Consider the following 27,269-nt stretch of genomic DNA (forward strand, 5'->3'; position numbering starts at 1 on the left):
GATCTGACCACCCATAGCTACAAGCCATGTCCTGAAACAACCACACAAATGTCTCTTTCCGTCTCATCAAGTAGCAAGGCACAACCAAACTGAATGGATGCATGTGGTGGTTGACTCGATAAAAGGGGCAAATGGCATCTTTGTAAACATTAGTTCTATATGTTGTATCAAAAGATCGACATCCCCAAAGTACTCATATTGGACACGGGACCTTCCATCAACCCAAAAGAAATTTACTACTACACCTTTTGTATCTAATTGAGCGGCATAGTAGAGGCGAGGATTTTCAAGACTCTTACGCCTAAAATAGTGAAGCACGGTACATTTGCATCATTATCTTTTTAGGCATTTTTCTCGTCAAACCATAATGGTGGTTCCAACAATGCTTTATCCGAAACCCAATCTCATCCCCATGGAAAACGCCCCGCCACTTTCTCTACTGGGTATACCGTTGTCATGAAAAACCTCTGTCAAACTCTTTTGCAAACCGGGGCATATTTTTGTTACCTTTCATATATTGTCTCTTTGATGGAGGATTTTAAACCATGGCTATGGCGATTTTCAGCCAAACTCACATCATATATATCTTCAAGTTTTCTTTTTGTAACTTCGATTCTAGCTTGGCAACCACATCTAATAGTCGAAGTACTTCTCGAAGCTACACCTTCAATTTCTTCTTTCTTGTTATGGACCCCCTCGCGTGAGCAAACCAATAGACAACTAGAAGGCAATTCCACACCCGTTTGTTTTTTATCCGTAGTCCGAACACGAATCTCAAATCCCTCCTGTTTACCAAACTCTCTGTAGTAAGTCTTTGCTTCATCAACACTATTAAATTTCATACCTAAGTGTGGAGCAACTAATTTATTAACGTCATTACTTTGAGAATCAGTACAATAAGAAGAAGTGCCAACAAAAGCTCTAACATTTTCTTCCATTTCTAGCAAAAAAAGAAACAGAGAAAATATCAAATGACGCAAAATAGATATTAATAACTCTCATATATTAAATTGACAATTTTAACGTCTATTCTAATTAGCAAAAAACGATTATGGTATAAAAGAGGGCTATAGAGCAATTCTTCGAGAACAAACAACTAAGAATTCTAATTCGAAAAGAAAGCACTTAAGTTCAAAAGGACAATATCAAAGCAAAGAATATTAACTTCTTACAAATCGGAAAAACCAAAAGAACGATAAAATAAGATTAACTTACCTTGGTTTACAGAGATGGCTAATTCCAAAAAAAATAGTATAGTGATTTTTTGTGAAAAAGAAAGATAATGGGCTCCAATTGAATAGTTTGGTGATATTTTGTGAAGAAGAAACCGGCGTGGTTTCTCTCAGAGAGAGAGTGAGTGAGGAAGAGAGAGGAAGAAGAAGTCTCGGGGTGTTTTGTTGGGTTTTGTTTTTTATGAATAGAAAATCAAAATGACCATTATACCCACCCTGAATTCTTTGTTTGATAAGGAATAGTTCTTGGGCGTTGGATGTGTTGTGATCAAACCGGACGACGATTTGTCAAGATAATCTGTCAATTGGAGTCATCAAGGTAGCCAAAATTTCCTTATATATATATATATATATATATATATATATATATGACTACATGCACTGGAGGTACGTACTTTTCGTAAATTTCATAATTTGATTTGATTTTATGGTTATATTGTAGTTTATTTTATTTTATTTTTTAATATCGAAAACTAAATCATTAGGAGGGTGTATATACATGCTAGGGATACATATTGCCAAAACACGTGTGATGTATAAAGTTTGTGGACAAGCACGTTTTATGTATCATATTAGTCAAAATTGTTTCGGTTGGATGAATTTTTCACAATTACTTTTTGTTTTTGTTTTATTTCTTGAAATTGTGAAAAATACATGAATTAAAATATATATGTTCAAGACAAAAAACTGTACCAAAATCATAAAATAATGAATCAATAATTATTATTTAAATAAGAGGCGAACATAGAGATGATGTTTGTTAAAAGCTGTGGCTAGGAGAAAATATTAGTGAATCTAAACAAGAAAAATAATATTAAATAAATAAATAATAAAAAAAAAAAATCAATGCAAATCAAGAAATTCAAAACAATCCGTGCCAAAGGCACGGACATTCCTAGTATATATATATACATTTTACAAAAATTCCTAAAAGGACCTTAAATAAAAGTTTCAAATTTGAAAAAAAACACCCGTAAACAACTTCAACCTACTAAAAATGATTTATAACCTAATCTTTTGTGCATATGATCTACTAACCATAAAGAACATTTCTACAAAAATTCAACTCGTTTGATATAATTTCTAACTTAGATAAAATTGTTTTTCCACTTTTTTGAAAATATATATAAAGGTCCGAAATGTCTAGTTTTTTGCAATTATCTTTTCTAATGTTTAAAATTATCAAACAAATTGAATTTTTGTAGAGATTATTTTTATGGTTAGTAGATCGTATCGCAAAAAGATTTATAAAAATCATTTTAAATCAAAAAGTCAATGGAGTGTTTTAGATTGGAACTTATTTAAGCCGCCTTTTAAGAAATTTATATATATATGTGAGCAAGATTTTGTATTAAAATGAGAAAGAAGTTATGTAGAAAAAGTTATATTTTGTATTCTTTCTGAATTGCTTCCCGCCGCCCCAGGAAAAGGAGCCAAAAGAAAGAGTACAGGGTGCAAGGTGGTATAGTTATGGACAGTTAGTTTGGAAACCACCAAAAGAAAATCCTTGGAAGGAGTCCCCAACATAACCAGATACGGCAATCTTTAGTTTGTTTCTTTGTCCATCAAGTTAAAACATCGTTAAATCTGTTTTTTTGTTATTTGAACTCGGTAAGACTTCATTTCCCTTCTTCCTTTATTTTCTAAACATTATGAAATCAAGTAAATGGTATCACTTTGTAATTTTTTCACACTTAAATTTAAGAAAAGTTGAGTCCCTTCTTCCTTCAATTTTTCTGTGTCTTACATTCACGAAGATAAGAAGCCAAAAAAAAAACCCCACCTAATTTTTATTTCATCAAGAAATGTCGAATTTAGGAAAAGCAAGAAGAAGACAAAAGAACTTAAATGGAGATCATCATTAACTACACGTACTAGCCAGCCAAACCAATTCAATTCAAACACCAAGTCACCAACAACTAGTGGTAGCTCGATCTTCTACTTTTATCTCGAAACTGTCCTAAGCTCGAATCTGAGTGTGTGATGTGATCTACACTATATTTATTTAGCTCAAATAGTACAACACCTGATGAGCTGAACGGTAGTGAATTTCGACCCACCAAAATCTCTTGTCGCGAAAATGGGTGCAACTTGGTGGGCTAAATATTTGGGTTGGGATGCAAAACAAGAAAGCCCAACTAAGGCTTTCTAGGTTGAGCCCGTGTTAAACTTGCCTAAAATTTGGCTTACGTCGACTCAAAAACACAAAAACTGAAGAACGAAGAGGTACTTGTTCGCTGTCTGATTTGCAGGTACGTCTTCTTTTCCTCATTCTTATTACTATATATATATCTTATCTGTTTTCTTTTACTTCAAACATTAAATACATGCAGGTTCTTCCTCTTTTCTTCATTTTAAAGCAACCAGCCAGCCAGCCGCCGCTCAGTACAGAAAGGCCAGGTTGGGCCGAAGCAAGTTAGACGAACACTTTTGTTTTTTACTTACTTATAAGCATGTTTTCTATATATGTATATAAGTATATTTGATTGAATAAGTATTTGCTGTTAAGAGACAAGTAGGAAAAAGAGACCCTTTTAAGACAAGGAGCTTCATCACTTTAGGCAACTGGTAACAAAAGAAAAATGGGAAGAATGAGAAATCTGTAGGTTATAGGGCCGTGGAAATCGAAAGGTATTAGTGGAGTGACATGCTAATTTTTTGAACGAAAATCCTAACCTAAATTTATAGAGGAAGAGCGGAGTGTAGTTAGCCTTTACAATGAAAGCATATAACTAGTAGGGTTGGAGCACGGTAGACGGAAGGGAGATAATCTTGCGGCATGTTATGTGATAGGAGAATAAAAAATGAGTTGGATGATTGTACAAAACGGTTGTTTAACATGGAGCAGGTTGGGCAGTAAGGAAGAAACACGAATAACATATGAAAATGTGTAGCGGAAATAGGAAATAAGAATCGTAAGATGGGTGATTGGAATTACTAGAAATGATTGAGTTACATGTGAGAGAAAAAACAAGGATTGGTGCCTATCAGTGAGAAAATAAGGGATAGGGGAACTAAATGGTGTGGACATGTACGAGGATGATCAGTGATGTACCAGTAAAAAAAGAACGGTTAGTGTGCGTAGAAGGTAAAAGATGAAGAGGGGCGACTGAAACTAAAAAGGGATGAAGTTATCAGAAGCCGTTTTAAGAAATTAAATATAGCTGGTGATTTATAATGTTGAAGTATGGAAAAAGAGAAATGCTTGTATTGGCCCCGTTCATATGGGGACAAATGAATGGATGATGATGCTGAAGAAGAAAATGGTGTGTGGATACACCTTTTTTCTATTCTTCATAGAGATTCTCTAATCTTTACCAGCGGAATCTCTAAAATTGTTTCTGTCCTGCTAGGGTATTGTTGCTGCCTCATGGTATGTTTGTTTCCTTCATGTGCCCACCCTGTTCATAATGGATTAAAGAAAGGTTAATGATTAAGGCGAAGAAAATAGGGTTGTAGGCTTGTAGTCGATGTGTGTGTGTGTGTGTGTGTGTGTCCCTTTTTTCCCAATGAGCATCAAATCTGTAAGGGTTGCCAATGGATTCAAATAATTGTTTGTTTCATGCTAGGATATCATGGCTAGCCTCACGGAAAACTTGCCTAAGAATGAAGAATGGGAAGTCGAGGAAAAGACATTCGAGGAACTGGGTTTGGACCCTCGCCTGATTCGTTCTTTGACTAAGAAGGACATCTCAAAACCAACACCCATACAATCCATAGCCATTCCTCTGATTCTGGTAAGCTTTTCAAGTTTAAACCAAAGATTTTACTTTTCATGTGGGATTGTGTTTGATTTGTGATTTTAACTTTCAGGAAGGTAAAGATGTTGTTGCACGAGCAAAGACTGGTTCTGGTAAAACCTATGCATACCTCCTCCCTTCGCTTCAAATTCCAGTTCAACCCTGAAGATTGCTCCTAGTGTCTTTGTACTTGTTCCAACTCGGGAACTCAGCCAACAGGCATGCACACATCCTGTTTGTTATTCAACTTTGCATCGATCTTAGCTTCAACTACTTATTTTGCATTTGTCTATATTGTTTTAGGTTTATTCAGAGGTGTTATCTCTTATTGAGTCCTGTAGAGTTCAGTTGAAAGTTGTTCAGTTGACTGGTGGCATGCCTGCTTCTGATTTGGTAGGTTCATCTGTTAAGTTTGTTGCTGATAAGAGAGATGGATTGTTTGGTTGACAATCAAATTTTGTTTTCAGCGAGCAACATTAGCGGGACGGCCTGATATTTTAGTTTCGACACCAGCTTGCATTTCAACATGCATGTCAACAAATGCCCTTTCTACAAAGTCCATTCAGGATTCACTGTCAATCTTAGTTCTAGACGAGGTGTGTCCCTATTTCAATCTATTCATCCTTTTCTCTGTTGTTCTTTTTGCTCATGATGTATCTTATTGTGCCTGTTGAAAGTAACCATTACTAAATGAGGGCTGATTGCATATAATGAGTCGATTTTGTAGCTAATTGTGTTAAGGGATAATTGTCCCATAGAACTTCTTGAGTCAGGAAAATATACATTATTAATGCTTTGTATGACATAAAAATTCTCCTCTACAAAGTGAGATTTTCCTATGTAATTCTTCCATGTAATCAAACACACCGTAAGTGTGAAGGAATGTATGTGGTACATATGATAGATTCTTCCGAGACTAAACTTCCTTGCTCCTGGTGTCACCAATTTTTTTCCCTTAAGTTAGCAAATATGTATTAAGGTGGGAAAAAATGTTCAAAACACAGTGTAGAGGTTGATTAGGGTTTGTACAAACCCCTAACAACCTTTAATCCTAGTGTCACAAACACTTTCACATAAGCCATTAATTGTTGAAATTTGAGGAGAAAAGAAGAAAACCAAATTGCTGAGATTGCAGAAGAATATTATAACTAGAAGAATAAAAGTTTGGACCTTTGAGAGCATCGAAGTCTTAAAAAGTTATCTGCCAATTTGATGTAAATTGTTAACGGGGATAACAATACAGCCCTAGAAAATCAGCAGAAGAGAAATTTCAAAACTCTTGAAAATTACCTAGACTCTAAACAGACAATAATTACCACCTCCCCTGATCGGCCACCACCTTCTGACCCAATCCTCCTGAGAGCATTCGCAAGTTGCCACCCACCGCCTTTTGCCACTTTTTAGAGGTTACTGGCACCTCCACCGCCACCTCTCTGACCTTCATATATTTTCTCTCTCCTCTCTCCTCTCTACTGTTCTCCTTCTTCTATCCCTCTATTGTACAAATGTGGCCAAAGTGCCAAACAGCTAGGGTTGGGCATCGAGTCGAGCTGTTTGTGAGTAACTCGAGCTCGGCTTGTCGAAGGCTCGACTCAAAGTCACTCATTCAATAATATGAGTCGAGTTTGAGCACGTTTTAAAACTCGAGCTCGAACTCGAGACGCTCGCGAGCTACTCGCAATTCGCACTTTACATATAGTTATGTTAACGCTTATTTGAGATAATTATTTATGTTAGTGTGTTGGATTATAATTACTCAACACATATTGATTGTATTTATAATGTGCATACCTCGAAATAGTTGTTTGATAGTGGTTATTGTGGTATTAGTGAATTGTAGTTGCATTTTAGTATTTTATTTAAATGAGTTTAACAAGTTATTTTGGTCTTGAGGTAAAATTTAGAGTTTATTTGTGGTTGAAGTCAAGCCTATATATAATACAAGTCAAATCAAACTCTAGAGCCTATGATCGAATTCAAATTTGTAGTTTAGAGGAATAGGAATCAAGACTCATTGAGCTACTTGAATACTCAATGAGTCGAGCTTGAATACTCAATGAGAGCATTCGCAAGTTGCCACCCACCGCCTTTCGCCACTTTTTAGAGGTTACTGGCACCTCCACCGCCACCTCTCTGACCTTCGTATATTTTCTCTCTCCTCTCTCCTTCTTCTATCCCTCTATTGTACAAATGTGGCCAAAGTGCCAAACAGCTAGGGCTGGGCATCGAGTCGAGCTGTTTGTGAGTAACTCGAGCTTGGCTTGTCGAAGGCTCGACTCAAACTCACTCATTCAATAATATGAGTCGAGTTTGAGCACGTTTTAAAACTCGAGCTCGAACTCGAGACGCTCGCGAGCTACTCACAGTTTGCACTTTACATATAGTTATGTTAACGCTTATTTGGGATAATTATTTATGTTAGTGTGTTGGATTATAATTACTCAACACATATTGATTGTATTTATAATGTGCATACCTCGAAATAGTTGTTTGATTGTGGTTATTGTGGTATTAGTGAATTGTAGTTGCATTTTAGTATTTTATTTAGATGAGTTTAACAAGTTATTTTGGTCTTGAGGTAAAATTTAGAGTTTATTTGTGGTTGAAGTCAAGCCTATATATAATACAAGTTAAATCAAACTCTAGAGCCTATGATCGAATTCAAATTTGTAGTTTAGAAGAATAGGAATCTAGACTCATTGAGCTACTTGAATACTCAATGAGTCGAGCTTGAGCACGAAATAAAGCTCGAACAAAATTTGAGCTCGACTTGAGAGATACACGAGCCGAGCTTGAGCACCCTAGTACTCGACACGAGTAGCTCGATGACCAGCCGTACAAACAGCTTATTTTAAAACTTAGATACTTGCTAGCCAAGAATCCTATTCTGAAAAGGAAACTACTTACTTACCTACTAATTATCACAACATATGATCAACTTATACTAGACCATGGGCAAATTTTGTGGGTTGAGCTTACATAGGGATTGGGGTTGGGCTAACCAAGTTGCGTTGCTTCTTGAAACTGCCAAGAGACTTGGCCATCATTCTCAATGGGGCCAATAACAACATTGTGCAGCAGAGGAGATGTTGGACTTACCCATCTAGCTCTTGAAGAGATCTACTGGATTGCAATCTCTCCGTGATGCAATTATGTAATTTTGGTTTGTCTCTAATTGGAATGAACGTATTTATTAGCATTCCAGTATCCGCCACTTGTTCCCTGTGACTTAGAATAATGCCACAAAAGTATTCTATGGATTCTTAGTGTCATGGGTTGAAAATCTACTAGCAATTTGGCATCCTCCAAATTTTGGCTATTTTCTTTTCTCTCTCTTTAGTTTAGAATATGACTGTGGGCTCTATGGGAACTCTAGTTTTTGTTTAACTATTGTTTGTCCTCAAGTGATTCATGTTAGTGTATATTATCTGTATCTGCAGGCTGACTTACTTTTATCGTATGGCTATGAAGATGACTTGAAATCCCTTATTTCTCATGTCCCTCGACGTTGTCAATGTCTTCTTATGTCTGCAACTTCAAGGTATTCTATATAGTTCTATGTTGTTCATAAAGAAAGGTATGCTATATAGATCTCAATAAATCCACTTTAACATTCTTAGGAGCTCCCTCGATTTGGTTCCTTTAATAGAAAGGCATTGTCATAACTCATAATGTCATAAAGAACTTAGAAGTGATTCACATTTTTTGAATGTGTTATTGGTCTCATTAGCCCAGAAAAGTGAGACCAGTTTTCATCTTATTTACTGATCTGTAATCCTTCCACTCTTTCATTTTGCAAACCCTTTTAAGTCCTAGTGGACTCTGTTTGTTCATATAATCTTCTAACAATTACTTCCAGTTTACCTTTTTAATTTTATATCTCTTAACTCTATTAGAGTTTATTGAACCAAATCTTTTACACTGACTTTGTTCATCGGCAGCGTGGATGTTGATAAGTTGAAGACGCTTGTGCTACACAATCCAATCACTTTGACACTTACAGAAATAGGAGATACTAAGGACGAGATTATCCCTAAAAATGTTCAACAATTTTGGGTAAGAACCATCATTTACTATTACTTTTTTTTATTATTATTTTGTTTTGAAGTGGATGATAGAAGTCTTTCTTTCATGTTTGTTAATGGCAAAGTGTGGGTTTGCATATACTTACTAGTTTCATTCATGCACATCTTGAAAAAGAATCCTTTTTGTGTTGACATGTGTCAGCCATGGAGACTTGTTTGACACGTCAATATGTAGGAATGGACACTTTTCTACAGGTAGACAAGAATTATAGGCAGGAATATCAACAAATAAATCTCTCAAACATAGATGAAATTCCTGAAAAATAGAATTTATCTGGCTATGCCAAAAGGTAGTTCAGGTTTCAAGTTCTCACTGTAATAAATAAGGCATTAGCAAAGGTTCCCTAAGTCATGAAGCGGCAAGGAATCCTTTAATGAACCAAAATCTGTAATTTAGATGACCCTGATGTCTTTGATCCATGCTTGGGTCTAGCTCATCTAGTGGCCTGGCTGACCATATCAACGATCCGATTCCGGAGGTTCAGTAATTTGATCCACTTTAAGTCTCTTGGAAGCTATAATGGTTCGAATGTGATAATTTATTTCCGCATCCTGATGAGGTAGCAGATCCTGATCTGGGTGGGACAATGGATCTTGATCGAGTGTTCCCTAATAGCAGTGGAATCACATCGATCACCCAATTGTAATGATCCCACATCCCAAAACACCATTGGAGGAAATATGCACACACACATTGCTTGCTGTCACCTTGCCACTGTTCTCCTTTTCTTTCCTCTCCCTCCTATCTTTCCTATCCACCATTCCTCCAGACATTTCCCCTTCGCTCTATCTTCCATCTCCAACCTTTTAGCTTCCTTCCTCTCTGCCTGTCTAGCGTTCATCTTGAAGCTTCTAGCCCTCTCTCTCTTTCGCTACCCACCACTGATTATACCCTCTTTTTGAATCTATTGAACTCTTCTAGCCTTTTAGAGCACTTCTAATACACCCTCATTCACCCTTATCAGTTTCGTTCAATCCTTTTGCATCTTCAAGAAGATCCTCTAACTGCTCATCGACGCATAATTGTTCATCTTTGTCATTGAATTGGGCTTCCAACTTCTCCTTCTCTTTCCTCTTGGGCTGGGCCTGATTCTGTTCTTGGCACTCCCTCTCTTGGGTTTTATATTTCTAGTTGATGACAGGCTTCTCTGATGCATTTGCGTGTAATAAGGGATATAAATGTGACGCCAAAGAATTACGAACTGGTTGCTTGTGAGCCACTACGGCTGTTGTGCGCGACAGTTGGACTTGCAACCCACAAAATTGAGAAGGGGATAACTTCCCTACAATTAATTAAACTAACACACACACACGAAGAGAAAACACTTTCTCACACAAACACAAAGTTTATTATCAATCAACCAAGTATGTCCAAAGGCCTAGAACTCAATTATAGACTAGACAACTAATGAATTTAGAAGCTAGTCTTCTTAATTAATTTGGAAACTGAAAATACCTAAATTCGGAATTAAAAATAATCCTAAATATAACCTATGCTGAAAACGTCAAACTAGCGACCAAACAATATTCTAGAATTTCCTAGTATTACATAAACCAATATGGGCTAAAACCAAGGGTTTGGAGCCCCGAATTGCATCAAATCTGGGTAACGACAGATGAGGTCGATAATACTGTCTTCATTCGAGATTAGGTTGCCCTTCTAAGCAGAGCTTTCTTGCTATCTCTACATTCTGTACTTTTTTTATGTTTTGGTCGATAAAAGTTAATATATTGATACAATTGAGAAAATAAATCAACATTAAGATAGCAACTAGGGACTGTTTCTCAAGGGCCAACCACCCCTAACCCAGTACTACCCTAACCCAAGCAAAAAGGAGAAAAGAAAAGAAAACCAGAATGGATACAACAATCGGTTGACATAATACGGGAACAAGTAATCTTGACTGTTACTTTATTGTTTATCTGCTTTCTCTAGTCATTTACATTCTTTTACTACTTAATTTTTTTTAAGAGTCAAAGCCAATAATTGTTCTACATCCTAGCTTCATTTATGGTTAACTGAAATTTACCTTCTTGTTTATTGTCCTTAGATATCTTGCAGTTCTCGTGATAAGCTGCTCTATATTCTTGCTCTTCTCAAGTTTGAGCTTGTTCAGAAAAAAGTTCTCGTATTTGTCAATGCTATTGACATGGGTTTCAGATTGAGACTATTTCTGGAACAGGTAGTTGTTCATCTTGTTGGTATAATTATTCATTCCCTTTGACTCCATGAAGTTGTTTCTATCCAGAGATCTTAGATGTTATATGGTGTGTGCTTATTATGTTGGTTTCTCTTAGTGATTAGAATTCTGTTCTTATTGAACTGATCACCTTCTTTCAGTCCATGTGAGTTTTCTGGTGAGACCATAGAAATGAAAGTTGAAGAGAATGGTATACGTGAGTAACTTCGCATGTCACCTTGAAATGCCTGGATGTGTATATATATATGGTTATATGAACTCCACCTTATAGTGACTCCAAAGTTACTCCACTCCTAGTAATGGACTTACAAGATTAATTGAGAGATAATTTTTTGTGGAGATATACATCACATGATGGAGAACACCCCCACAAAAAATCAGCTCAATTGAATATGTTTAACATTGTCAAAAGTTGTACCGAAATTAAAATAATATGGGTCGTTGGTTAATTTCATAACATTATAAACAATTTTTGACGAGGTTGTACATCTTCAAATGAATTGATTTTTTATGAGGATGATTTCTATTGTGTAGAGTACATCTCCATCAAAATTAGCTTCTAATTCATGGTATTTAGTGGTGGAGTTATTTTGGAGTCATTTTGTGGATATGATCTCCTCACAATGGATCGCATGGAGGGCTGTCCACGGTTCGGGTCGGTTTAGTCCAAATATATAAACCAAATCACAAGGGCCGGTTTCTAACTTTCCAAACCGTAACTGAACTGCAGCTGAAGAAAACCGAGTTCTAACCGAACTGTAAAATCGGTTCGGTTTAAAACCGTTTAAAACCGAATCTATGACTTGAAACCCAACTAACAACAATTTTCACTTCACCAAAGGCTCATTTAATAAAGGCCCATTCTAAAACCTTTGGATCAGGCCCTGCTGCCCAGGGGCATGCTTACAACTAGAACCTTGGCCCAAACTATTTATAAATTTGTTGAAAGAAACTTGGCTTGCTCATAGATGATATGGGACTAAAAAAACTTAATAAAAATGGAGTTTTGTTTTGCAACCTAACAGTAGTCTAACACCGAATCAATATTTTCCAAAGGTTTGTCCATTGATTTCATGACTACTAGCGGTCTAGCCCAAACTCTCACATCAACCATTTGATTGAATTAGAGCCAATTATTTGCTACAAGGTATCTTAAAAACATAACCAATCAATAGTGAAGAATGGATAGAATATGAGATTGTTCGTTTGATTGACTAAATGTAATTCCGCGTGCAGTAGTGATGACTTCCAATTATTATAAATGGTATAGGTTATGAGAAATAGGCTTTTGAGAAATAGTATGCACTATGCAGTAGTTGAAGCATGAGATCAATTATCGAAAAAAGAAGAAGAAGAAGCATGAGAGTTAGGAATTGCTGAATTGTTCATATCCAATCAAATGTTAGACTATTGTTCTAGTGAATGTATGTTGCCAGACTTTAATTTATCTTATCATTGAAGCATTTTCAGTTGTTTGCCTTGGATATTTGCGTAGTCCATATATCTTAGTACGCAATTAATTGCCGAGTTCATCAGTTGTTAGACGATTTTCTGCTAACCTTCATAAGGACATTATTTTGCCGACCGATTTGATCATTATTGAGTATGAGACGTTATCACTATGAAAAAACAAAAAGGTTAGGATCTAGAACTGAAGTTCATCACGTTGAGATATATAACAGGCTAGAATTTTCAGAACTGCTTGATTTTTGGGCATATGGTACTGGATTGCCGGTGCTCAACTCATCCTCAACAAAAGCAAGCCACTTCTAAACTTGTTCTCAGGCCTATAGGACAAGTTCAAAATGTTTACCTCATTTGGCAACACTGTTTTTCATTTTGTTGGGAAGCAGATAAATAGCGTGCAAAGTTTCAAGTACGAGACTGTCAAACCTGTTTTTAGTTTTGATAACACAACTCTACACAAAAGCACCGTGACTCCTGACTCACCCAAACAATGAAGAGTTGCAGACTTGAATCCATATCTCAAATTTCTGTTTTGAAGCTTCTGATTCAAAAACAAATACTCCAAATTATTGCAAGCAACTAGAGCTGAAGAAATGTTTACATCCGTTTATATTAAATCAAATCTTGAAAGCTAGATTCACAACTTTAGCAGACCATTTCCTCTCGCAGACTGGGTTTTTTTAATAAACTTAGTCCTGTTTGTAGGCTTGTAAATTAAAACACAAATGTTCTTAAAAGAATGCATCAAGTAGTCTTATCAAAACACAACAAAAAACATTTGTTTATAACATTCAACTTAGCACTGTCTTCAAAATATACAAAAGGTCAGCATATTCACTGCTATATATGCCTATATCTCCACAAATTCACATAACTACGTTAACACATTCACTGCCATAGCTTTTGCATCTCCACAAATTCACAAAAGTACACTTCTTCACAAATTCACAACAATAAATCAAAGCTAGCTTTCGGCAAACAAGCCCATGGTGTAGCATGTCTTCGAACATTCATGAAAGCAAGTCAAAAATTATCTCTAAAACTGTTCATCACCACCAGAGAAAACAAAATCATATTTAAAAAAAAAATGAATGTAAAGTCGTAAACCAGCCATCAAAATTTTAAAAGGTTAGAGATTTCTCACTTACCAAAATTCCAAAAGAAACAACAAGACTACTGCCCTTACATCTCAATCCTTCAATCAGACCTATTGTCCGAAGAAATCGCAGCTTCGAACAACTCTGAAAAAATGAGTTAAATTATTTTAGTGTAATAGTTTAGTAGAAACGACTAAATTTTTTAAAGGATACATTACCAGAATCAATTTCCTCATATTGTTCTAGTTCCTTCATTGAAGCTTGTAGATCAATTGGCTTTGCATTAGACCAAAGCCAATTTTGAGTGCAAATGAGGGCTTCAACGTGTTAGGACGCAAAAGCGACTCTGAAATGGATCAAGTATTACGCCTCCCGTGCTAAAAGCCGACTCGATGCAACAAGTCATTTTGGAATGGCCAATACATCCCGATGCAAGAGAGAGAGAGGATGGGAAACTTAGTGGCATTACTCTTCCACCAACCCAAGATATCAAAGGCATTTGATACATTTTGTTCTTCGAGAGTCGAAGTCAAATACTTGTCAACCTCCGTCATACTTCCTAAACTTCCATTCAAGTTATGCATCATCCATTTTGTTGCTGGATCTTTGGAGACAATTGGTTCAGTTTCAGTTTCCAATGTTGTGCTTGGGCTCTTCCCATTACTAGCATACCATCCATGTAAGCGTACTAGTGTGTCCTTCACCTTCTTTTTTATTGTTTCAATTGCGGATGCTCCATACAACTCCGTCATACTAAACCCCACATATTCCAATTTCAAACGAGGGTCAAGAACTACTGAAACTAACAACAATGGATTAATCTTTTCTGGGCTCCAATACTTGTCAAACTTTGCAATCATCCTCACACCCATATCATATAAGTACAAATCGACCGATTCAGATAACTCTTTCAAGCTAGACCTCACAATAATAAGCTCATTAAACAAAAGATCGGAAGTTACATAGTTAGATCCAGAAATTTTGTTAGTAGTTTTATAATAAATTTCAAGAAATTGAACAAACATTCTAGCTCTAATCCAATCCCTATTATCATCGGAGGCCAACCTGTTAGACTTATTGGGTGGGGTTCTTGTGTTTTCCCTCATCCTCATCCTCATTCGGAGGGTGAATTGGTGTGTCAAAGTCAAAATCATCTATACCCATCGCCCTCATCCTCTAGCCTATCAAATGCTTTCTCAAACTTCTCTGCTACCTCCAACATCGAATACGTCGAGTTCCACCTTGTCGCCACATCTAAGCACACACTTTTTGCACAAACAATTTTTTTCATTTTTCACACACTTGTTCCAAGTCGCCCATCTAGAAGGAGATGACCTCACATATCTTACCGCAGTCCTTATTCTAACAATTGATTCATCAAATTTTTTCAAGCTATCACGAACAATGAGATTCAAAATATGAGCAGAGCATCTAACATGCAAACATTTATGCTCCAAGACTGTATTTTTCCAATGACTAGTCTTTTTCTTCAACCAATCAATAGCTAAGTTATTTGAGCTTGCATTATCACATGTAACAGTTAAAAAGCTATCAATACCCCACTCTAGTAAACACTTCTCCACCATCCTCCCTATGGTCTCACCTTTATGGTTTGGCACTACACAAAAGCTAAGGATTTTTTTGTTCAATTTCCACTCGCTATCCACATAATGAGCAGTGAGACACATATAATTAATATTTTGGAGAGAGGTCCATGTATCGGTCGGTAGTAACACAGATTTTTTGGCCTTTCAAGGCACGCTTCAACTTATTTTTCTCCTCAAAATATAAAGCAATACAATGCTGTGTAATTGTCGTGCGACGTGGGACATTGAATTGTAGAACCGTGACTCGACAAAAGTTCACAAACCCTTGATTGTCTACAAATCTAAACGGAAGCTCATCAACAATAACCATTTGGGCAAGGGCTTCTAGGCAAGACTCTTGACTGAAAGTAGTGGCCACAAGATCATGCCCACCATCTTCTTTTACTTTGAAGGATAACGTTGACTGTTTTGGGTCTTTTGGTTTTCTGTTAGGGTACTTCTTACATACTTTCTCAATGTGAGACTTCATACTAGAGGTCCCATTGGAAGAGGTATCACATTTGAATGGTGTCTTACAGTAATTACAAAGAGCCTTTAAAGGAATACTACCTTCAACTTTTTTAAAATGACTCCATACCTCTGATCTATCTCCTCTCTTTCGCTTTTCCGCATTTGCACCAGGCTCAAGTGTTTGAGTGGCATTAACATCTTGATGTACTTCTGGATCCACTTGAGGCATTGAAGAATCCATGGTTAAAGAAACAAAAGATGTATTAATTAGTGGAGATGGAGAGTTAGAGATGTTGGAATGGAATTAGTGAAGATGTTGTTGGGTTTTGAAGTGAAGTGTGTGAGAGAATACATTGCTTTTTTGGTTTTGGGAAATAGAGAATACAAGATGTGATCCAACGGTTGTTGCTACACATCGTACTAAAAATAGAATAATATTTATATACATTAATAAATTCGGTTCGGTTCGGTTATATCGGTTAACCGAGGTACAAAACCAAAAACCGCTTTGAAGTGGTCGGTTCTTAGTTTTTAGAACTATAAACCAAACCGGTTATGTCAAAAACCGAAAAAAATGGCCGGTTCGGTTCTTCAGTTTTCGGTTATTTGTGGACAGCCCTAATCGCATGCCCACAAAATTTCATCATATTGAATTGATTATCTAACGGTTCAGAATTTTCCGATTCATAATAACATTTTATTAGGTTAGATATATTTGAATGAGCCGAAATTTTGTGGACATGTTATTCATGATTGGGAGATCATATCTACAAAATATCAACCCTTAATTCAACTGGTAGGATGAAATATGATTTTGTACGTTTTGGGAGTGGCTCTATCCCTCCCCAAATGTTGTGTGTGTGCATGTTTATTAAAAATTATTAGGTAGATGCTGAACTGTTTTAGCAAAATCTAGCAGTCTCATGACCTCAGTCTTAGTTGTCCTCAAATTTCCTGTAAACTATCATAACGGAAAGGTATGGGCAACTCTTGATGTGTGTCATTGTTTACAGGGTACTTGGTCTCTATTCATTTATATGCTTGACACCTTAGTGCTTGCAGTTTCTGTTGAAAAACAAATGTCTCTTTGTAAGACCTATATGGAGCGACTATTTTCATTTTAAAAGGCGTTCTTGTAGATTTAAGTTCATCAATAATAAACAGAATCAAGAGCTAAGATCTTTTCTACTTTTACTCACTGTATTAAGCGTATAAACTTTGGAAGGTTAAGATATACAACATACATTCATCAAGGACTTTGGTTGCTTGGATAATTTTTGTAACTCTTTAAGATTAACGAATCGTTTTTTACCGAAAAAAAGTAACAGAAGATGATTGAGAATATGGACTGTTATATATGTATTTAATATTTAAAATGATTAAATGGTGACTAATGGTATATGTGCTACATATTTCAATACCTGTCCCAGCTCCTTTTGTCTTTAAATACCTAAAACCAGCCCCAATTAGGAAGAATATGCAAATTGAGTGTTCTCAAACAATAGAAGACTCAAACCACTGCATGAGGTAGGAAGTTTAGATTTGATACTACCAACAATAATTGTTGTGATGTTTTTAAATAGAAATGAGATTGAGGATTGTTCCATTCAGCTGAAGATGGATAAAGTTGTTTGTGTCCAGTTTCCTTTGTTAAATGTTATTTACTTTAAAGTGTGCTGAGGCTTTTCTTAGTTTCCCTTTCAATTCAATTCCAAAACTCACGTCATATGCTTCACTTGTTTTACAGTTATTTCTTTGCTTTTGAAAATTTTCCCTACTCTTGTTAAGTTAGTTGTCATTTTCTTTCTGGCAGTTTGGAATGAGATCAGTTGTTTTAAATGCCGAGTTGCCACAGAATTCACGTCTCCATATTCTTGAGGTATGTATTTGTTTATCAGTGAGGGAAACTATTATTAGCAGCACTTCATTTTCCTGGACGTCTAAGATAACAAAAAAAAAAAAGAAAAAAAAAAGGTATCATCGGGGAGGGGGACAGTTTGAGCATTCTGAATGCATCACCCAGGAGCCTCTAAGACGTATCACCTAGTTTGAATGGGTAACTGTAGTCACCTGATGAACAATCTCAATGCGGTAGTGACTTTAGTATTCGGACTGATTGAAAAAATTACTCCCACAATATAATGCAACCTGATGGAAGGAAAGAATCCACAACATAACGGTGCAAAAGCTGTTCGTTTTCTTTGGGATGGGATAACGTTCATGTTTTTGAAGTACCCAGACGTGATATTTCATTTCATCCAAGTCTCCAAACTTGGTGACTTAGAGCTACTCGTCTTGCATTTTGGAATGCTCTCATTATACAGGAACAAGAACATGTACAGTGATGGATTGAGGCCCTTCAATTTCCTATTTTAGGGCATACCTACTGAAGAAGCATTTGGATTTATCATCCACAGTGGACTTGATATTTCATAATGTACTATAGAGTTCTTCAATTTGGTTGGTATACTCATTCTGAAATTAAGACATGTTTGTGATGGTAGCAGTTAATAAGTTGGTCAAATGGGTTAACAATATTACGACAAACCTCCACCTTTCAATTTTTGCAAGTAGAAGGAAATCTTGTTAGTTGAAGTTTCACATCTTTTAGGTTAGCTCTACCTCTTGAGTTTTTAACAGCTGATATGTTAATAGTTGATGACTTTCTTTTGCTTATGGTACATAAATATACCTTAAACTAATTGGTAATATATGTATTTGATCCATGCTGCAATTAGTTAGCATTTAGAGCCCAGCATACTTTACTTTGTCTAGATTCTTAAAGTGCTTAATATTTAAATTAGTACTTTAAATTTTGGATTGCAGCGAAGATAACTTCTTTTGTGTTACTGGTTTTCACCAGGAATTCAATGCTGGGCTATTTGATTACCTAATAGCAACTGATGATAACCAGACTAAGGATGAGCAAGTGAATAAAGATACTGATGTTGCATCAACAAAATCTAAAAGACAGCGCAGGCAAAAATTGGACTCGGAATTTGGGGTTGTAAGAGGCATTGACTTCAAAAATGTGTACACTGTAAGTAAATTATTTGTAATTATATTTTACTTTTACATCTTTTCTAGTGTTTGTTGACTTTGGTAATGGTGTTATGAACATGTGGGATGATGTTTGATTGACTTGCTAAATAAGTTGGGCCTGGTAGGGCCGTGTTGAACTCTCTTGTTTTAGAATCATGTAAATCCATATGGTGAGAACTACTTCATTGCCCCATGCAACTCCTTACCTTATCTCTCCAAGCACTTTTCTCCATTTAGATACTATTCCCAGCTATGATGCATGGATACTCCTAAAATGCCATTGCACCCGTATCGGTCGGGTATGATACCGATATGGGTACTGGATGCTTCTAGGGTAATGGAATCCCGTAAATAGACCTGATCCAATAGTTCTACTCCATTGAAATGTAAATTGTTCTTGAGGCTTCAAGCTGTATTGACTTTGACATGTGTTATAATAGTTTTTCACATGTTCTTGACTAACTTTACTCAAAGAACTACTAGCATAATTTTCATAATACGCATATATTTTAAAATATTCACATTAATTAGCCGTACCCATAGGCTGTATCCGTATCCTAATATTTCAAAAAAGTCATATTCTCCCCTGTACCGGTGTCGCCATATTGATACCTGTACCCGTATCCGTGCATCATAGATTCCCAGGCTTGATTTGTGACTAAATAACATCACCGCCATAAATTACCATATGTGGGGGCTTTATTAGAGTAGGACAACATATTTCTATCTGCTGAATTCTTTCTAAAAGCAAATTAAGTGGTGGGGGAATCAAACCTTCGTTAAGTTGTGATAGATAATGCAACTAGTTGTAAACTTGTTGGAAAGGAGGTGGAGAAGGTCCGCAAGCGCATTATTAGTGTTTGAGAGAGTATCTGTAGTCATTATGTAGTCAAGATAGAACTTGTGAAGTTTTCAAACGAGAGAATCTTGTTTGTGGTTCAAATCATGAATATTCATGTATCTCTTGCAAAGAAAGTGGTGACCACAAAAGCATCAGCTATTAGTGCAGTTCAAGCTTTCTTAAGGTCTCTACTCGGAAAAGATGATGTTATGGAACATTATGCATTCCATCCTTTTTGGCATTTTGGCTGGAGAAGCCATGGATTCTTGTTCCCTGGATTTCATGCTTACCATTTTGGACACCGAAAATCTCCTATAACTTCAGTCTAATGATTCAAAGGATTTCTTTTGTCATGTTTGTTTTATCATGAGGTTCTGTTATGGGTGGGAATTAGCTAGTTGTATTTATTAGGTATTCTGGCTGTAGCACTTATTTTTGAAAAAATAGGTTTTGACTGGTTTGGGTTCATGGTAGATGGGCCGAAACCTATTTCTTTTTACAATCAAGAGCTAAAGCCAGAATATATAATAGTGATAGAATGCTAGAGATCAGTACCTCAAAAACCTCATTTTTATTGTTGGGTTCTTAGTCAAGTTTCATGTTAATCTCATCGAGAAAATGAGAAACAGTTATTGGACTTTGTCAAAATGCGGGGTGTTAATGTCACAAACAGCAGAGGTAAGATAATGAGAATGCTCTGCGAAAAGGAAGCAAGAGAAAAGGAGGAAGCAATGAAGGAGAATTAGACTGATGACAGTCGATATTATGAGGATTTGGAATATGAGGAAGATGCAATGAATCTAATGATTGATCTTGACTACTTTGGTAGGGAAGATGAATGGGATTAGGAGTGTATTGGAAGGGTTCAAGCTAAGGAGGAGGGACGGGTGGCTGCTGGTGGTGGTTGAAAGCCTTAGTGTTAATACTGCCACCATGGGGTAATACTTAGGATTTAGTCCTTTTTTTTTTTTTTTTTTTTTTTTTTGGGTCAGTTTCTGTGTTTTTTTCAATCTCAGCTGTAATCTTAGTTTGGTTATGTTTTCTTTTCTCAGTATTTAGGCGTGAGGTGCATAGGTGTACTTGGGTCTGGTTTTGGTCCTTGAAATAGGATGTTATTGTTCTTGGTGTTGATGTAAATGCTAAATTTATATCAATATGTTATCTTTTACTGATCTTTAAAAAAAAAGGGTTAAGTTTCATGTCCGTTCTCACGCCGTTCCTACATTGTACCTTCGTCATTTGTTCGATCAATGTGCGTGCCTGATATGTTATCTTTGGAAAAAGCTATACATTGTCTCACTCTCATTCATAGCTTACATAATAATAGTTTCACTTTTCGATGATGTGCTAATTGTATTAACAGTACTGCGCCCTCCTCCCTGCTTTTTGACAGGTTATAAATTTTGATATGCCTCAGACTGCAGCAGCATATGTACATCGAATTGGACGGACTGGTAGAGCGTACAACACCGGTGCATCTGTTTCTCTGGTAAGCTTGTGCCATTCAACGTCATAAGTTTAAGTATATTTTTTAGGGAAGAACGACACAATGTGGTTACTTTTCTTTTAGCTCGTTAAGTAACTATTGTATTAATGAAATAATAGGTTACAAAAGGTAAACAAGTGGGAAAAATGAAAATAAATGAAAGAATAGGCAATTTATGTTGGCACTATGGTAGAATCCATAGTCAGCATATCTCACATTTATAAGTCTTTGAATCTAATGTAGGTCATATGGGGGTAATATGTGGTTACTAAAACATATACTTTTGGACAAGAGTTTCCATTGCTCCTCTTCCCCGGCCCCCATTTTTTCTACCTCCTTAAAATTTGTGTCATGTACTTGTTTCCTGTCTAATCTTTTTTTTTTTTTTGAAGCAACTAGGGGTTAAGGTAGACCCCAACCTTTATTAATCATCAATGAATTCTCTCATACATTATTCCAGATGCATCCTGCTCTAGAATATTACAAAGTTTTGCATCATATGGACCTATGAAAAAACTCAGATGATCATCGCCTTCCTTACTGCACTTAGAGAGAAAATCAGCTGCTTGATTGGACTCTCTAAACACATGTATCACATTCACTCTCTCAAAAGTTCGGATCTTAGCCATGATTGCAGCATGTAGATCAGCACAGTACCATGGGACTTCTTCTCTTCCTTGTATTGCATTGACTGTCCTTAGGGAATCGGATCCTATCCTCAGCTTTCTTACACCCAGTAATGTAGCACCAACTAAACCTTTATCTACTGCCATTAACTCTTGATACAGTACCGATTTCTTTGTAGAGGATCCCGTGTATGCTAGGAGAGCGTTCCCTTGTCTGTTTCTTATCACTCCTCCATATCCGTTGTTGTTATCCTCTACTGACCCATCACCATTTAACATGAGTTCATCTTCTTCTGGTCTGCACCATGTACACCATATAGAGTTCTTGGCTTTGAATCTCACATCAATGCCGAGTTTGAGAAACAATTCTCTACATTTCGGTGTGTCGGGTACCTCCTTTATACTCCCTTGCAAGTAGATCTTTAGTTCCCTGATCATCTTGTCATATACTTGTTGCATACTTCTCGATTTAGCCCTGAATTTTCTACTGTTTCGCTCCATCCATATGGCATAAATCATTGCATTGATAAAGACTTTCAACACTTCAGTCTCTATAGAGTTCTTCCTACACCTTCTGAATATTGAATACCATTCTTCATTCGATCCACTGACTTGGCTACTGAGCCCAAGGAAACTTTTAGTTTTTGACCAAAGCCACCTTGTTTCAGGGCATTCAAAGAAAAGGTGTTTCGAATTTTCCCTACTAGCATTACAGAAGCTACAACTTGAGTGGGCAATCACTTTCTTGTTCACTAATCTGTCTTGAGTAGGGATGTGTCCACCAAAGAGCATCCATCCTGTGAACGAGTGTCTAGGCAAGACTAATTTCCCCCACACAACTCGATACCATTTAACGTTTGGTCTTACCTTCTTCAATGCTGAATAGGCTGATTTTACTGTAAATCTTCCTGTGCTAGTCGGCGTCCATATCACCATATCATCTTCAAGATTAGAGTGAATCTTCGTTTTGAGAATCTGATCCTTTAGGCCACAGTTAGGGAGCTGATGTATCACTTCATTCCACTCACCATTAGAAATTAAACTGTTTACTGTAGCATTAACTGGTATTGTTAGAAGGCTAGCATTTTCATGGAACAATAGAGGTTGCTCAGTGCACCAAGGGTCGTGCCAGATCAAAGTTTGAGTTCCTCTTGCTATCAGGTATCGGAAAAGATGAATAACTTCTTTTCTATGCTTGAGGATGTTTCTCCATACCCAAGAGGCATCTTTGGGTATTTCCATAGTCCAGAAGAATTTTTGACCAATGTGATGCTTCCAGACCCATTTCACCCAAATCGTATCGGCAAAACATGCTATCTTATATATAAGGCCACTGTAGGCAGCCTTGTTCCACACACCTGGATCAACTATAGCTAGTCCACCTTGTTCTTTACTCATCCTGACAGTCCCACTACTGGCATGGTGCATTTTCTTTGACATTTCCGGTCTAGCCCATAGAAATCTATTACAGATTTTTGCAACCTTTTCCAACACTTTTACATAATTGTTTATCCACACTGGAATATTAATTAGTTTGACACTCGTGTAGGTCATATGGCGGTAATATGTGGTTACTAAAACATATATTTTTGGATAAGAGTTTCCATTGCTCCTCTTCCCCGGCCCCATTTTTTCTACCTCCTTAAAATTTGTGTCATGTACTTCCTGTCTAATCTTTTACATAACTGTTTATCCACACTGGAATATTAATTAGTTCGACACTCGTGACACTTGTCTTTGATTGTCAATACTCTCTTATGTTTTGGGTATCCAACCCAAGTATGACTCCAACTCAAACCGGGATTCAAATCGAACTCGAGCCCTATCCGGACACAAGACTAATCCTAATATGGTTTGGGTTGATCACATTGGCTAAGATTGGTCAGTTTGCATTTTTTTATTTTGTTTATTTTGTCTTTTCAACTCAAAATTTGTATTACACGACGTTGGAATTTAGGATCGCTGCCAAGAGATTAGAAAAAAAGACATTTAAAAGTGAGAACCATGAGACTTAGAAGTCTGGCACTTTCAAGGAAACACTTAATAAATGTACAGTTCCTGTGGGTCGTCTTCAAACGAGTTGAGTTGGGCTTAACTTTTCAACCCAAGCCCAACCCCAGACATGAAAGAAATGACTTGTGAGACTATTATGGCTCCCCTCTTACAATAAGAAACAACTCATTGGTCTTGGGTTTGTGATGTGAATTGAAAGAGGGGACAAAATCAATTGAACACCAATAAACCTTCAATCAACATAAATGACACAAATTCTCTCAGTAAGGGATCACACACTTCAATGAATTTTATTCTCAAACTACCAACAAGAGATCACACACATAATTTTCATTCTTACTAAGAGATAAAACGATTTTTATTCTTAAACTACCAACAGAAATGATGGCCAATGACCTTGTTGATGATGTTTCTTGTGAGCCAAGAATCAGGACCGAAACAGGAAACATACACGCCTATCGAAACATAATACTTTGTAGACAAGGAACATGAGATAAGTACAATCCTATTTTTTTCCTCTAATATGATAATGTAATTTGTCATGATGCACTACATCAGTTTGGCCTGCCCAAGTTGCATCCCTAAAGCTTTACTCATTTATGTGAGTGGGGCCCATATATTATCATGGTTTTCAGTCATATAACTCAAGAGTTGGGACCCATAATACTCTCAGGCCCTTTGTCTCATGGAGGATGATCCTTCCACATTGTAACTTAATCGGGGAGGCTGAGTTCCACTTCTTTTGCTGCGTTCCACAGATATTCGATATTAAATGGACTGATAAAAACTGGTATTTTAACTTTAATTTTCATTTTTAATGTATTGATTAAGCAATGGTCTTGTTATCGAGCCTAAAGGTTTCTTCCGACGAGATGGAAGTTTTTGAAGAAATTAAATCCACATCGGGTGACAATGAGAACAGTTCTTCAAACTTCATTACCCCTTTCCCTTTACTAAGTAAAAATGCAGTGGAGTCTTTAAGATATAGAGCGGAGGTAAGACCATCCATCGTCACTTTTCCTAGATTTAAACATATGTGTGTATAAAGTGTTTTTTGTATGCGGTGGGAGCTTCCCATCACCCATTATTAATGTAGAGCTTATGCTGTATATAGATTGATGTGCTTCTCTAATTCCATAAATGTATTTTTACTCATGTCTCTCGTTTCCCATTTTTATTTGTTGAAATCATGGTGGTGTATATCTGCATCAACTTGCTTATAATACTTTAGAAGTTTAGATACCATGCTTGTTATAAAATCCTTTACCTTAATTTGGTTCTGTTTGTTAGCGCTTGTTCTAAGTTTGTAACTATAGCTATAATTATAACTCGGAATAAGTTGCAATTTCGTGTCACACACTCTAGTTTAGAGATTATAATTGTCTTTGATATATTCATCTCCTGCCCCTTATTATAAGATATCATGCATGGAAGTAGTATGGATCGCATCCAGGTGTCAACCTCAAGTACATAAAACTTGCAATAGCCCTCTAACATTAGTAGAAGTTAATTTGTTCTTTTGCAATTTGTTAATGAAGCAAAAGTTAAGCTATAGGGTTTTATTATAAAATTTTGGCCATCCATGTCCTAGACCAATTTAGTTAACAGTAGATATAGGTGAAAACATGCATATTCACTAATGGGTTGCGTTCTACAGGATGTTGCAAAGAGCGCGACGAAAGTTGCTCTGAGGGAATCACGAGCACAGGATCTGAGGAATGAGATTATTAACTCTGAAAAGTCAGTATTGCATATCAATCCCATAAATTCTTCTTCTTTCTAAATTTCACTTTGACGAGGTTAATGTTAAGAAGACATTTTTCTAGTCCTCGACTTTTTGCGTTCTTCAATGTTCTCTCCACTTTATTTCTGACTATGTTTATGGCTGTTTCACTGACAACTTTAGTATCTGCTGTCTAGGCTGAAGGCTCATTTTGAACACAATCCAAGGGACTTGGGTATGAGAGTTAACCTCATTGATATAGTCTAATTTTGTTATGTTTTTCACGTTTGCTCTTCATGGGAGCTAGCTTGAATTATTTGGGTTGATGATTCAACAGATCTACTGAAGCATGACAAGGTGCTGAGCAAAAAGCCTCCCCCTGGTCACTTACGAGCTATACCCGAGTATCTGTTGGACCCCACAACACAAGAAGCAAGCAAGATTCTGAAACTTGCTAGAGCTGCAATGGGAAACAATAACTCATCTCGACGCCAAGGATCTAAAAGAAGATTTAAAAAAATTAGAGACCCGCTGAGGACTTTCTCTGCTGAGGTACCTGGTTATCTTTTACTGTTCTCCCTTACTCCTGCTTTGAGTTTAGCGCTATTGTTTCTGCTGAATATATACTATAAAGTATTTTTCAGTGATTTATTTCTTGGAATCATGAATTGGTTTATTGTTTTGCATGATCTCAGGCACCCAAGAGAAAAGGTGTTCCAAAGAGGAAACGTAAAGAAAAGGGAGCTGACTGAACCCTTTCACTTTATGTAATACTAGTATTTGCCCGTGCCGTACGACACAGATATGCGCGTCTTCGGCGCCCCCAATGCGCATCCGATCGCGCCTTCGCCCGCCCGACGCCAAGAGATCCCCTCCCGTTTGACGACGGATCACGCGCCTCGGCGCCTCGACGTGCATCGCCCTCGAGGCGGCGACACATATCACGCGCGCCGGCTTTGGCCCACGACTCACCCCCTCTCCCTCTACTCATGTTTTCAGAACCCAACATCTCATAAAAGTTCAGCCCAAAAATAGTCCACACTTTTTTGGGTGGGGTGGGTGAGATGAGAATTTTTTTTAAACTCACTCCAAAAAATTTGTTAACTCACCCCAAGAAAATAATCTAGTGGCTATGGTGAAAGGGTGGCACGACCAAATATCACCTTATAAGGTGGAATTTGTCATTATGAGGTGGAATTTGTCGTCCCACTCCTCTCTTCTTTGTTATATAGATTTTCTTTTATTCTTGTAACTTGGTTACTCTTCCTCTTCGTCCCGGCATATTAGATAGATGTTATGATATAATATTTTCTTGTTACACATTTCTTTGTGACGGCGCTTAGCCTGATTGCTGTTTGTCCAACAACATTGAGGCCATTCTTTCTCTCCGTGACTCCATCCAAGTTCCAAAAACAAAAGATTATAGAATTCTCTAAAATTTTGAATTAAAAGAATATCTTAGCGTATGTTTTAGTGGAAAATAATCGAACCAAACAAGGGATTGGCAAAGATCGTTTTGAACGTGTCCGGAACAAAAGGGTCAAGCCTTGTTCAAAACTGGACTACCCCTTTGTAATTCTTGCTTCTTTGATTAATTAATTCTCTTTCATAATATAGAACCAAATAGAAAGGTGGAGTTCAAACTCCAAAGTGGTAATA

The 27,269-nt window shown here is 36.8% G+C and overlaps 1 protein-coding gene and 1 long non-coding RNA gene across 2 annotated transcripts; both read left to right on the forward strand.

The window, feature by feature from the left end:
• The first annotated feature begins 2,823 nt into the window (after positions 1-2,823).
• On the forward strand, positions 2,824-3,815 carry LOC147492961 (uncharacterized). The gene is made up of 2 exons (XR_015198496.1): positions 2,824-3,484; positions 3,566-3,815. It is a non-coding gene; the product is annotated as an uncharacterized LOC147492961 (long non-coding RNA).
• Positions 3,816-4,337: 522 nt separating this feature from the next.
• Positions 4,338-26,928, forward strand: LOC147492962 (DEAD-box ATP-dependent RNA helicase 16-like). The gene is given in 17 exon segments (XM_086565777.1): positions 4,338-4,605; positions 4,802-4,969; positions 5,046-5,115; positions 5,118-5,191; positions 5,276-5,365; positions 5,440-5,568; positions 8,413-8,513; positions 8,914-9,028; positions 11,109-11,240; positions 17,693-17,758; positions 18,743-18,919; positions 21,156-21,251; positions 24,745-24,882; positions 25,545-25,627; positions 25,808-25,845; positions 25,948-26,162; positions 26,306-26,928. Coding segments are annotated over 17 exon segments (1,884 nt in total). The 5' UTR covers positions 4,338-4,470; the 3' UTR covers positions 26,363-26,928.
• The last annotated feature ends 341 nt before the right edge of the window (positions 26,929-27,269 follow it).

Source organism: Coptis chinensis, chromosome 6, assembly GCF_015680905.1.
Source record: "Coptis chinensis isolate HL-2020 chromosome 6, ASM1568090v1, whole genome shotgun sequence".
NCBI classification, from domain to species: Eukaryota; Viridiplantae; Streptophyta; class Magnoliopsida; order Ranunculales; family Ranunculaceae; genus Coptis; species Coptis chinensis.